This window comes from Lithobates pipiens, unplaced genomic scaffold (genome assembly GCF_037356315.1).
Source record: "Lithobates pipiens isolate NorthernLeopardFrog02 unplaced genomic scaffold, aLitPip1_a1.2 Scaffold_23, whole genome shotgun sequence".
Lineage (NCBI taxonomy): Eukaryota > Metazoa > Chordata > Amphibia > Anura > Ranidae > Lithobates > Lithobates pipiens.
The window spans coordinates 77,495,531-77,507,745 of record NW_027507785.1 but is presented as its reverse complement, the minus strand read 5'-3'; the positions used below and the strand labels follow the sequence as shown (position 1 = coordinate 77,507,745).

General features: G+C 42.7%; 2 protein-coding genes across 2 annotated transcripts in view; both read left to right on the top strand.

The window, feature by feature from the left end:
- The first annotated feature begins 297 nt into the window (after positions 1 to 297).
- Positions 298 to 12,215, top strand: part of LOC143927121 (E3 ubiquitin-protein ligase DCST1-like) — a 104,902-nt gene continuing 92,984 nt past the window's right edge. The window contains exons 1-5 of the mRNA XM_077451076.1: positions 298 to 399; positions 1,229 to 1,357; positions 1,584 to 1,723; positions 2,133 to 2,313; positions 2,467 to 2,610. Coding sequence (XP_077307202.1) covers positions 369 to 399; positions 1,229 to 1,357; positions 1,584 to 1,723; positions 2,133 to 2,313; positions 2,467 to 2,610 — 625 coding nt within the window. The 5' untranslated portion in view covers positions 298 to 368. The remainder of the gene's footprint in view (positions 400 to 1,228; positions 1,358 to 1,583; positions 1,724 to 2,132; positions 2,314 to 2,466; positions 2,611 to 12,215) is intronic.
- LOC143926772 (E3 ubiquitin-protein ligase DCST1-like) lies at positions 4,277 to 11,341 on the top strand. Its single transcript, XM_077450825.1, has 9 exons — positions 4,277 to 4,423; positions 4,562 to 4,716; positions 6,577 to 6,676; positions 6,775 to 6,870; positions 7,026 to 7,152; positions 7,778 to 7,894; positions 9,364 to 9,506; positions 9,688 to 9,801; positions 10,521 to 11,341. The coding sequence occupies exons 1-9, from the start codon at positions 4,277 to 4,279 to the stop codon at positions 10,758 to 10,760; spliced, it is 1,239 nt and encodes a 412-aa protein (XP_077306951.1). The 3' UTR covers positions 10,761 to 11,341.

The following is a 12,215-nucleotide window of genomic DNA, read 5'->3' as shown; positions in this document are numbered from 1 at the left end:
GACATGGGACAGGCTGGCCATACTGTAGTATTAACCCCGTAGTGACAGGGTCACTTTAAAATTTTGACCATTATGCATATAATGGGGTTGATTCACTAAAACTGAATCACTCGGAATCTGGCACAGCTCTGCATAGTAACCAATCAGCTTCTAACTTCAGTTTGTTCAGTTAAGCTTTGATGATAAAACCTGGAAGCTGATTGGTTTCTGTGCAGATCTGTACCAGATATTGCACTCTCCAGTTTTGGTAAATCAACCCCAATGAGTGTCTGTTCTGTATTCATTTTGATAATTGACCATGTTCTCCTTTGTTCTCTTCAACAGCCATCTACCTCTCTCTGATTGATGGACTAAAACTGCCATATGAAATGAAATTGCCAATTTTATTCTTTCTAGCAGGTATGTATCTACATTATACATTTATCCTCATTCATGTCTGATATGCAAAATAAAATGACAGTTAAAATATTTTTGGTTTTGGAAAGGGTTAGAATCAATGACAGGTTCTTCTTTGCTATGTGTCTCCCTACTATTAGTACTCCCATATATAATTCCCCTTATTTCCTGTCCGGGTCACCACTGTCCCAAGAACTAAAATGGCCCCTTTCACACGGTGTGAACTCCGGTTGTGATCCGCTTGCTCAGCAGGGGATCTGTCCGCTGATCCCCCGCAAAGTAGGAGGATGACAGGTCCATGTCCGATCTACAGCCTGCTCTACAGCCGGCTCTGCTCTATGAGAAGTTGGATGTAAATGGCCCGGCTGTCCGTTTACACCCGACTGCCCTCCAATCCAATACGCCCAGGCGGTAGGGAACGGATCCTCTTCCTTTTGTTTTTGGTGGATCGGAGGGGAGGTAGGCAGGTGTAAACGGACAGTAAAGGCCATTTACACCTGCTGCTCCAGAGAGCAGATTGGAGGGTGCCTGAAAAATGGACTGACAGGCCCAATCGGAACGCTAAGAAAGGGGCCGAATGAGGGAAAATCTCTAAGATAGCAGTAGCAGCCTGGCAAAGACTCAGCCTTGTTGGGGAGATTTCAGGGGAAATCTCCCCAACAAGGAAACTTCCAGCAATAAAAAACCCAGAAGAAGAATCCTCCTTTTCTTACCCTATCCCAAATTTAAAAAAATGTTTTGGCTGAAGTTCTATTTTAATTATCATTTTTTGTACCCCCCATGACAATGTAATTATACCTATAACCTGTTTTTCTTTTGTTTGCCTCTTTAGTTACTTGTGCTTGTGGGTGGGGCTTATCCATCGTTTTCAAATGCTCCACCCTGCTCATGCTGCCCGGTGTCGTGGGACAGGAAGGACGCGCATTAATACTCGTCTTCGTTATCGCCGGTATATATGCAGGTAAGTATTAGACTGATTACTGTGTGTTCTTACATAAAGGGACAATGGATCTCACTTTCACCAACTGTTCTCTGCAGGTGAATCTTTCTGGTACTTTGTTTTAAATGCAAGTGATTGATTCACCACTACTGAATGTTTACTGAAAGTGACTTCACCTCTTTCTAAATATGCCCTAATGTGTTATAATAAAATATCTCATTCTCTTAATTTTTTATGATTCCTACAGGTCCATTGGCAAATATCCAGAACAACGGTTGGGAGACGGTACGTTCGATTGGCTGTACAGCAGAACTTCAAATTAATAACACGAAGCTGCTGTGGAAGATGTTGTCAGCACCGGTGAAAAGTGTCCTAAAAAATATTGTGGTAAGTACACATATCTCATACTAACATGGGTAAACATGCCGTAGAAACACAATCAGCACCATACTGACACAATCAGGAACATGCCATGGAAACACAACCCATATCATATGGACACAATCAGGACCACGCCATAGAAACACAACCCATATCATACACACACAATCAGGGCCCTGACCCTATAGTGCCTAAACCATGTGTTGTTGTCAAGCGCATTTAGGGCTCATTCACACCATGGCATATTATTGCCAAACCCAGAGCAGATCTTCCCATGTCTGGCCAGTAAAGTCATTTTCTTAACACGGTCCTAGTATATTCATTCCACAGACTTTAATTTAGGGTGTCTTTCATTTGGGGGGTACAAAATAACTAAAGACTGGAATCTAAACATGTTCTCTATTATGTTTTCTAGAAAGAAACGGGAAAGTTTAAGGACATCGGAACAGAAGTGAAGTCTTCATTTACAGACACCAAAGAAGAAGTCGAGGGTAAAAAAGGGTATGATGTTCAGAAAGAGGAACAGCTGCTACAAAAGAAAAGGACGACAAAAACACAGAAAAAGTTTGATGTCAAGACTATGTTGCGCTGTGAATGTAAGTATGAGATCTCTTGGAATTGGTAACATTTTTATCTCGACACCATACTGTGGAGATACCAAGTCATCTTAAGAATTAAAAATATTGAAATAACATTTCAAAAAAATGTATTAATTTCTCAAAAAACGTTGTCTTTCTCTTTCTTTACAGATATCATCTCCCTTGGCGTCAGCAAATGTGAAGAGTGGTTTGAAATAAAACATGGTGAATGCATGAGGGCAATTGCATTGCCCCTCCTAAACGACCTCCTGTGCTTACCCATGAAGCTTTCAATTCTGTGTTCCATTTTAAACAGTAAGTACTTTTTCCAGTGACATAATATTTACCTTTAAAAATTTAATTTAGACATTAACCAGAGCAACATTTATACCTGTATACCCCTTGTGGACCACAGCAATGTTTGCATTTTAGCTATTGGCCTATTGATTCCAAGATATCTTTGTCATTACTTACAATAGCAAATTAGTATAAGATTTTTTTTTTTTGTGTGCAATGTTTGTTATGGGAGTAGGAGTAGAGTAGATCCCCTACTGAATTGGAGCCGAATGGATGTCAGTATTTTTACATTTGTACCCATTCAGTTTGTGCCCAGCGGACCTGTGACAGCTATTTGGGTGTCTGGGTATAAACAGACTCTGATGTCAGTTTACATCAGGCTACCTCTGATCCATCACATTTAGGTCCAGAAAAATGGAAAAAGGAGACAGCCTTTTCCTTTTTTTTTTTTGTTTTGGCCAGACCTGTACAAACTTGGAGGTAGGTGGGTGTAAACAGACATCTGCCTGTCCATGGGGCTGCATGGAATTTCCGATCAGGCCCACCTGAAAAACTGACACCTGAAAAACTGATCAGAATACCTGTGTGAGCGGGTCCATACTTGCAAGGCTGCTGTAACTGACATTATGACCCCTTTCACACTGGGGCGTTTTTCAGGCGTTTTTCAGGCGCTTTAGCGTTAAAAAAAGCGCCTGTAAAGCGCTTGAAAGAAGCCTCATCTGCAGTCCCAATGTGAAAGCCCAAGTGCTTTAAGAACCCTTTCACAATGTCAGCGCCCGAAAAACGCTCGTAAAGCGCCGCTTAAACTAGCAGCGCTTTACCAGCGTTTTTCGAGCGTTATTGGGGCGCTTTTAACCCCTGCTAGTGGCCAAATAAAGGGTTAAAAGCGCCCACAAAACGCTGCTGCCAATAGCGTTTTTCAGGCGTTTTTCTGGCGTTTTACAGGCGCTTCTCATTGATTTCAATGGGAAGGGGCGCTTTATTCACCGCTCCAAAAGCGCTGCAAAGAAGCTGCTTGCAGGACTTTTTTTGATGCCCTGCCAGCGCAGCGCCTTGGTGTGAAAGCACTCGGGCGTTTACATTGGGATTGCAGTTGCAGCTTCTTTCAGGCGTATTTTTTAACGCTGAAGCGCCTGAAAAACGCCCCAGTATGAAAGGGATCTCGGTGTGAAAGCACTCGGGCGTTTACATTGGGATTGCAGTTGCAGCTTCTTTCAGGCGTATTTTTTAACGCTGAAGCGCATGAAAAACGCCTTAAAAACGCCCCAGTGTGAAAGGGGTCTATATGTAAATGAAAGGTCGCCCTTTTTATCATCTGTAGATAAACAAGTGAAGTTACAATGAAGCAAAAATAACATTGCTACATCCAGCAGTTTGGAATCGCAAATTGTACTGCACACGCGGGTTTGTGTGCCGTCTATTTTTAATGGCACCTAAATCGCGGTGCGATTTTGCTGCAATAGAATTGGATTGGATGTCCATTGACACCCACTGCTCCATAGAGGAGACTGGAGGGTCCGATGTGGTCTGCCTGAAAAAATGAACCTGATAGCTCCTCCAATGTGAAAGGGCCCTTAGGTTTTACTAAACTAGACATAGTTATCAGCTTCCATTACAACATATTGATCTGTAAAAGAAATAACATACGTCTGTTGACAGTGTCTTCTATAATTTGTATTTCACGATGGATCATTTCTTTCTTTTTTTAGTCGGAGAATCGTGGTGCAAGAAACGTGTTCCTATTGAAAGTTACTTTGGAGAGGTATACGATCAAGCCAACTCGGCCGTAACCAATGTGGGCAGTGGGATTTCCAGCAAACTGATCAAAGAAGTAAGTGTGTTAGCTAAAGTTCTTTGCATGGGTAATGCTCATTAACCCTTCTTCTGGAGTTTTTTTTTTTTTTTTTTTAACAGCAGGACCAAGTGTTTCTATCATATGTTTTACTTAACTCCCCTTTTATCTTAACAGAAGGAAGACGATGTTGGTGCAGGAGAAAATCTAGGCAAGATAAGTATGAAGGACAAGATCTTAACGGCCGTTGAAAGGAGAGGTGCGATATTGCAAGAATTTACAGCTTTCCTGAAGGGCATCCTTGTGCTCACCTTCATCTTCATCTTCTACACGTAAGTAAGCCATAAACTTTCTAAAAGTGTCTCTGTACACAATACCTAGGGATTACCACACATGATAATTGGCAGGGAGTCTTCAGTTAAACATTTCAAACTGACTTTGGCAAGATATAAGAAGTAAACAAGAAGAACAAATATCTGATATACAGCAGCATATCGGTTCTTAGGCTTGGTGGCTGCATTTGTTTTCATTTTTCACACTTAGAACATTATTTGTAAGTACAGCTGAGTACCTTTTAATTATGAGATTTATGGGTTCTTTGTCACTTGCTACACACTGACCTAAAATCTCAAAAATATTATCAGCTTTCTTTGCTGTTAACTATTGAACAGCTCTCTCCCCCAAGTAATGGAGATTAGGTGAGGTAAGGTATGTGTACTTAGAAAATTAGAAAAGCAGCTTAGGGTGACAATGCTGCTCCATTACATTTAAATTACAGCAAGCGACCATTGTCAGCCCAGGAGAGAAAAATGGTTACAGGCAGGATTGGCTACTGAAAATAAAGCTAAAAAACACAAATGCAGCCATCACATCTAAAGATTGATAAGCTGTGATATATTACACTTTTGTTCTTGGGTTTAGATATATTTTAAAGTCTAAGGCAGCCCATAGATAATGTGATTTTCTTGTCTGCAACCACGGATTGCAGGAAAGAGAATTGCTTAACTCCCCCACAATCAGTGTTGAGGGAAAGGAATCCCATCTGCAGTGCTATTGTGTTGTCCCAACGGGGGAGGGGGGGGGCCATGGAGAGTCATTCCTACTGACAGAACACAATGATCGTTGCTAGTGGCTATATTTGCATGATAGACATCTGACATGCTGGTTGTACCCAAATCTATCAGTGGATTGACGGGTACAATCAGTATGCTCATACACGGATTCAATTTTGCCTGGTCCCTGGTGAATTGGTTGAGATTCAAACCATCTATGGCTGGCTTAAAGTGACTAAAATTTGTAATTTAAAAAAATATTTTTTATACTTACCTGCTTTATGCAATGGTTTTGCACAGAGCAACCCTGAGCTTCTTCTTTTTTTTTTTGGGTCTCCCATTATTGGCCCTGGCTCCTCCCTCCTGCCCCCCAATAACAAGCTTCATGCTATGGGGGGCACTGGAGCAGGCTTATTCCCGAGCCACGCTCCTGTGAATGAACATTGTCCATTCACACACAGAGTGCAGCTCGGCCCCACCCTCCACACTCTTCATTAACTCTACAAAATATAAAGATGATCTCTTGCGGTGAGGCTGCACCTACACAGCAAGAGCTGGTTACTCATTTACGTAGGTCTAGGGCAGTGGTTCTCATGCCATTGACTCTGATTTAAAGCACCTGTGCAAGATAAAGGAAAACCTGCAAACATGGCCTGTTGGGGGTACTTGAGGACAGGATTGAGAACCACTGGTCTAGGGGACATAAAAAAAATCAATATACTCCGCCGTGGAGCTTGAAGTTTAGATATGCATATTTTTACCAGGTCACATTGGTATAGCTTGGAACAATATAAGTATGCATATTTCATACCTGGCTGATACCCATAGAAGCTGGAAATCACGGCAGAAGTAACTGCTACTACAGCGATTGTCGCTAGCTTCCAGTTCCCTTGCCAAGCAGCTGCTTTGCTGCTTAGTGAACATTGGAGGTCTCTCGCTGGGCATGGGTGCTATTAGGAAAACACTTGAGGGCTCTCTGATTGGGCGAGGTGGAGATCATGACAACGTAAACATTAATGGCTCCTAGTTAATAAACAGAAGACACTTTTTTTTAGGATTGGAAGGAATATACATACATCCATTTTTATCAGATAATTTGTACATGTCAGTTCATCTTACAAATATCTTTTACCTTTACAGGGCCTTCAACTACATCAAGCTGTATAATACGGACATCCGACACGACAACTTCTATGTGACGACTTACTTCCGACAGATTGATACAAGACATAGGACACGAGTAAGTAATTCTACATCTATATCTATGGCTCTGATCATTCAGTTTGAATTTAAACTTGAATCAAGAGATTAACTGATTTTCCTATTTTGTCTTTGCAGAAAAAAAGATATCTACTGCCGATGAGGAAAGATGAAAGATCAAAATTAATTGCGCCTTTTAATCTCAAAATCCAAACATCAGAGATGGCATTAATAGTGAGTACACTGTACAGTTATAAAAAAAAAAATATATATATATATATATATATATATATATATTAATTATTATTCTTTCTATTTTGGGTATTGTACTGAAATTTTAAATCTGACTGTTGTCTTCTTCTCTTTTCTCTTCTGTCTCTTTTCTACAGAGATCGGACATATGCATATGTGTCATACTCGTAGGAGTTCTTATTCTCCTATTAATGTTCGACAGGATCCTCTTTCACTTTCTCGATATAATAAGGAAGCATTCATATATTTCCTACATCTTTGCAAGTAAGTATCTCCTTTCCTCATAAGGGGATGGTAATATCACAGGTCACTTTATCCATGGGTAGCACAAATTGCATACATACCGTATCTAAGTTTAGTGTTTGGCTGGGTGGTAGTCAGCCTAATTTTTGATTTGTATAGTTGTGCATTTGGTTTCTCTCTAAGCTCAGTGAGGTTGCAGTTTAAATATTAATATTTCCCCCAGGTATCCTATTAGGAGGGCCAGGCTGCTGGGGCATGATGGGGGAGGGTATAAATATTTTGGGAGGCCATGTACTTGCTCACTTGCCTCAGGCTAAATCCTGCAGGTTGCTTGTGGACTGTTTATGCTGCTGGGCCCAGAAGCCTGATTGGGGCCTAGCATGCGCTGGGTGAACTACCCTACACACTTGGCCTCGGAGATTCACCAGCTGGGGAAGCTGAAAGCTCTTAAGGTTTGGCTGCTGATTTATATTGATGCTCATCAGAGTCCCAACTGTGGCAGAGCCTGGGGGGGGGATTATTATGAAGCATACAGAATGATATTCCTAATTGCAGGGCCAGAGAGACTAAATATATTACAGATAATGGTCATATCTTTTACTCAAAACTTGTCACCTTGTTCTAATCTTGCATATTCTCTCAACAGGCAATCACAAACTGGAGGTCGAGGTGGGAGGAGACACCTTGATGGCGAACTTGTTAAGAAGAACAGTTGGCATTCTAAATTCAACATCAAATACATTTGAGACCAGCAGCAATGAAAGTAAGTATGCAAAGATTGACTTACCCTGTTAGAATTTTGCAGACACTAGAGGAAGAAAGGCTGTTGCACGCCAACGACTCCATTTGAGGGCAGAGTATTTAAAGTGGGTGTTAACCCACTTTGCCAACTTTACATAATCCTCCTTGTTCCCTAATGACAGGAGCTCCTGTCTTTGTGTTTTATAAAACACAAATGCCTCCTTTACCGTACTTCAACGCAGCTCCCCATGATCATGGCTCTCGCCTCTGCCCGGCTGCAGATGCAGTGGGCAATGCTAAGATTCTCCCACTGATTACAGCCAGATTGCTAAGAGGAGAAGAGAGCCAGCCGGTCACATGATCGCGGGGAGTTGCTCTGAATATACGGCACAGGAGGCATTTTTTTTCATAAAACACACAGACAGGAGCTCCTGAGTTGCGGGGTTGGGCACTGTCACAGGAGCCAACAGGCAGGGAGGGGGGTGAGAGGACAGAGGAGAGACAGGAGAGCTGCGGATGATGAAGGCATGTATGCTGACCACAGTGTCAGGGCTCAGCAGCCTTTATATACCATGGTCAGCGTACAGAGGGGGGGGTAGTAACTGGCAGGATCAGACAAGTATTTTTCAGGGGATACAGGGGGACAAATGACACAGCATAAGCACTGTGCTGTTTAACATGCTTTAAGGCTCCATGCACACTGGAGCTCATAAACTGCAGTTTATTGGAGTTTGGGTGTTTTTTTTTAAAGCCGATAAACTCCACTCTATGTTAGCTTATGTGTCCATGCACACATGGATATTTTTTAGCTTTAATGAGCAGTGGAATTTATGGGCTTTTGTCTGAACGCCAGAAATTTGCGTTCAAAGTGCTGTTTTTCACTGCCAAAAAACGACAACCTCCGATAAACGCTCATAAACACGCGTTAATTAGTGTTCGGCGTTCTATTTTTTCAATGCATTGTGGGAGTTTGGAATGCACTGTGGGTTTTTAGGAGTGCCCTATGTGTATTTTTATTAAAAATGCCCATAAACGCGAGTACAAAATGCTGTTAAAAGCACCCTTTTCAACCAGCGTTTTCTGCCAGCAATCTGGCGTCCAGAAAAAGCTTTTTCGAGCTTCAGTGTGCATGGAGCATAAAGGGACAGGATATTTTTTTTTTTGTATTTTTTTTTTTTTTTAGGTTAACAAACACTTTAATAGATACTGTTTAGAAATCAGCTTTAGTAGAAAAGCCTCCCCTTGCCAGCATGCTACAAAGAAGGAGCCTTGCTCTTTATGTGGAAGCAGTGGTCTCCTTGCAGAGGTCTAACACACCCTTTGTGAGTTACTCTACAAATCTATGTAGAAAAGAGAGTGGCTAGAATCTGCAAATCTGCTGCTACAGCTCATTTTAGATTTAGCAAATACAAACTTAGTGGACATTTATTGTATCTGTATATATTTTATAATTCTTGATTGTTCTAATTTGTTCTAATCTCTTTCCCATAGTGTGCCTCCTGAGACCAACTAAGCTGACATTCTGGGATTACGCCATAACCTGTCTACCCATATTTGGACGAATTCTGTTTACGTTCCTTCAAGTCTACTTAAATCGCCTGCGCCGAGTCATAGCATCTTATTACTATCCAGAGGTAAGTCTCATATAAAAACTTTAAGGGCCCATTTACACCTCTCTGGTGAGTTGAGGTAATGTGTGTAAAACCCATTTTAACGTACCCAACAATCATTATGTATGTAATCACTTAGTGCCATTAGATCTTTAAATGTGTTTGAACGTCTTTTCTGATCGTTTCCTTTTTTTTCCCCCAACAGAGAGAGAAAGAGAGGATCGTCTTCCTTTATAATGAACAACTTCAGAAGCGGGCCATCTATGCTGAGGCCAAAAGGAAGCAAATCCAGAATAAAGTCCGTATGAAGCAAATTAATGTAAGTAAAACTACTACATTGACATTAGCACTGAGTCCCCCATTTCTCCTTCAGCTGTTTACTGACTGGCCGGGCAATAGATTGCTCTTAGCTTACTACTATCGGCCATTTCAGTGTCTCTGGCCATGTATATTGTAATCATGATCTGCATACTTAAAACAGATCAGCAACAGCCTGAACATCAACCTTTTCAAAAGGAGGTCAGCAATTGCAGCCTGCATAACTTTTTCAGAACTGGTTTAATGGGGCCACTTGTTTTCTAAGATCTTCGGGGCACTAAGATCATATGTCAGCAGGAACTTCAGACAGATGTAGCGATTGACTTCATTTCATGGTGCACCTAGGTTATGCATTGCTAAGTTTTAGCAATACATGGCTATAGGTAAAAAGATTTCAATTTGCCCTTCCATGGCAAAACAACAGGGCATCCAGGACCCCTTATAGCTAACTGGCCTTCACTCTCTTGTAACTTCTTCCTCCTTTTTAAACCTATTCTTAAAGCTGAATTTCATGTATAGATATTTTTGCATACTTACAATGGTTCAGCATGAACCAATGGAAGTATGCTTGTTCCATACCTGCCCGATTCCTGGGGAAGCAGAGAATCACTTTAGTTGTCACCTATTTAGTAGTCACCTATTCACCTAGTTATACCTATTCTCTTGAAAATGAAAGAAAGAACCGATTGTTTGATTGTGATTTTGTTTCCTTTCTTTTAGCGGAAGACCAAAATGGGCGCTTTCACCAATTCTTTAACTAAGTGGACGAAAAGGTTCATCAGAAGACGCTGCTTAGTGTGTGATCGAAGTGAGACGAAGAAATCAGTTGTGTGTCCAACACCGGATTGTGAAACCGTCTACTGCCGTCTGTGCTGGAGGGACATGAGAAAAATATGCTTTGCATGCAAACCACATGATGATGATTTCATTCTAGGTCCTGACTTCAGTGACAGCGAGTAGGGCAGTGACTAGAGTGGAATGTCTTTTGACACCTGGGATTATCTGAAACTCCAAAAAAGGAAAAAACCTACATGGGATTTTAAGACCCTGTGTGCCATCAGGGGGAACATATAGGAACACCGTGGGATGAGGACTAATGGACGCCGTGGGGTGAGGACAGAGGAACACCATGGGATGAGGACGGAGGGACGCTGTGGGAAAAGGACAGAGGGATGCTTTGGGAAGAGGACAGAGGGACCCCGTTTAAAGGGGAAGAGGGATGCCATGGGAAGGGGAAAGAAGGCTGCCATGGGATAAATACAGAGGGATCCCGTGGGAGGGGGACAGAGGGGGATGATGTGGGAGGAGGACAGAGAGGGATGCCGTGGGATGAGATAAAGGGACGCCGTGGGAAGAGGACAGAGGGACGCTTGAGGGTAGGGGTGGAGGAGGGATTTGCGACTCCAGCGCTGTAGGAGGTGATTTCACCACCACAGTTAAAAAAAGAGCATATATGCATGGGGGCAGGGGTGGAGGAGCGATTTGCTCATAACATTAGGGGAGGATTGCCCCCATGCCACGACCTATTCTTTAGGCACAGATTGAGTTGTCAAATATGGCAGCAGGTGGGGGGAGGGGGGGTGGGGCAGACAAGCAGAGCTTCCCTTTTTGGGTGGAGCTCTGCTTTAACTGCAGACAGGAAACAGAAAATAGCATATGCCAAAGCATGGGGAAAGGGGCGGAGGAGCGATTTGCTCCTAACATTAGGGGAGGATTGCCCCCATGCCACGACATATTCTTTAGGCACAGATTGAATTGTCAAATATGGCAGTGGGAGGGGGGGTGTTGGGTGGTGTCACAGACAAGAAGAGCTTCCCTTTATGGGTGGAGCTCTGCTTTAACTGCAGACAGGAAACAGAAAATAGCATATATGCCAAAGCATGGGGACAGGGGCGGAGGAGCGATTTGCTCCTAACATCAGGGGAGGATTGCCCCCATGTCACGACATATTCTTTAGGCACAGATTGAATTGTCAAATATGGTAGCAGGTGGGGGGAGGGGGGTGGGGCAGACAAGCAGAGCTTCCCTTTTTGGGTGGAGCTCTGCTTTAACTGCAGACAGGAAACAGAAAATAGCATATATGCCAAAGCATGGGGGCAGGGCCGGAGGAGCGATTTGCTCCTAACATTAGGGGAGGATTGCCCCCATGCTTAGACATATTCTTTAGGCCCAGATTGAGTTGTCAAATATGGCAGCGGGGGGAGGGGGGTGTGGGTGGTGTCACAGACAAGCAGAGCTTCCCTTTTTGGGTGGAGCTCTGCTTTAACTGCAGACAGGAAACAGAAAATAGCATATATGCCAAGGCATGGGGACAGGGGCGGAGGAGCGATTTGCTCCTAACATCAGGGGAGGATTGCCCCCATACCTCGACATATTCTTTTAGGCACACATTGAGTTGTCAAATATGGCAGCAGG

What these genes read in the sequence shown, in the direction of transcription:
- LOC143926772 (XM_077450825.1), top strand. Translation starts at nt 4,277, where the DNA reads ATGGATCATTTCTTTCTTTTTTTAGTCGGAGAATCGTGGTGCAAGAAA. An exon ending in ATACAAGACATAGGACACGA is followed by an intron (nt 6,677 to 6,774) that starts GTAAGTAATTCT and finishes TTGTCTTTGCAG; the next exon opens with AAAAAAAGATATCTACTGCC. An exon ending in TCCGTATGAAGCAAATTAAT is followed by an intron (nt 9,802 to 10,520) that starts GTAAGTAAAACT and finishes CCTTTCTTTTAG; the next exon opens with CGGAAGACCAAAATGGGCGC.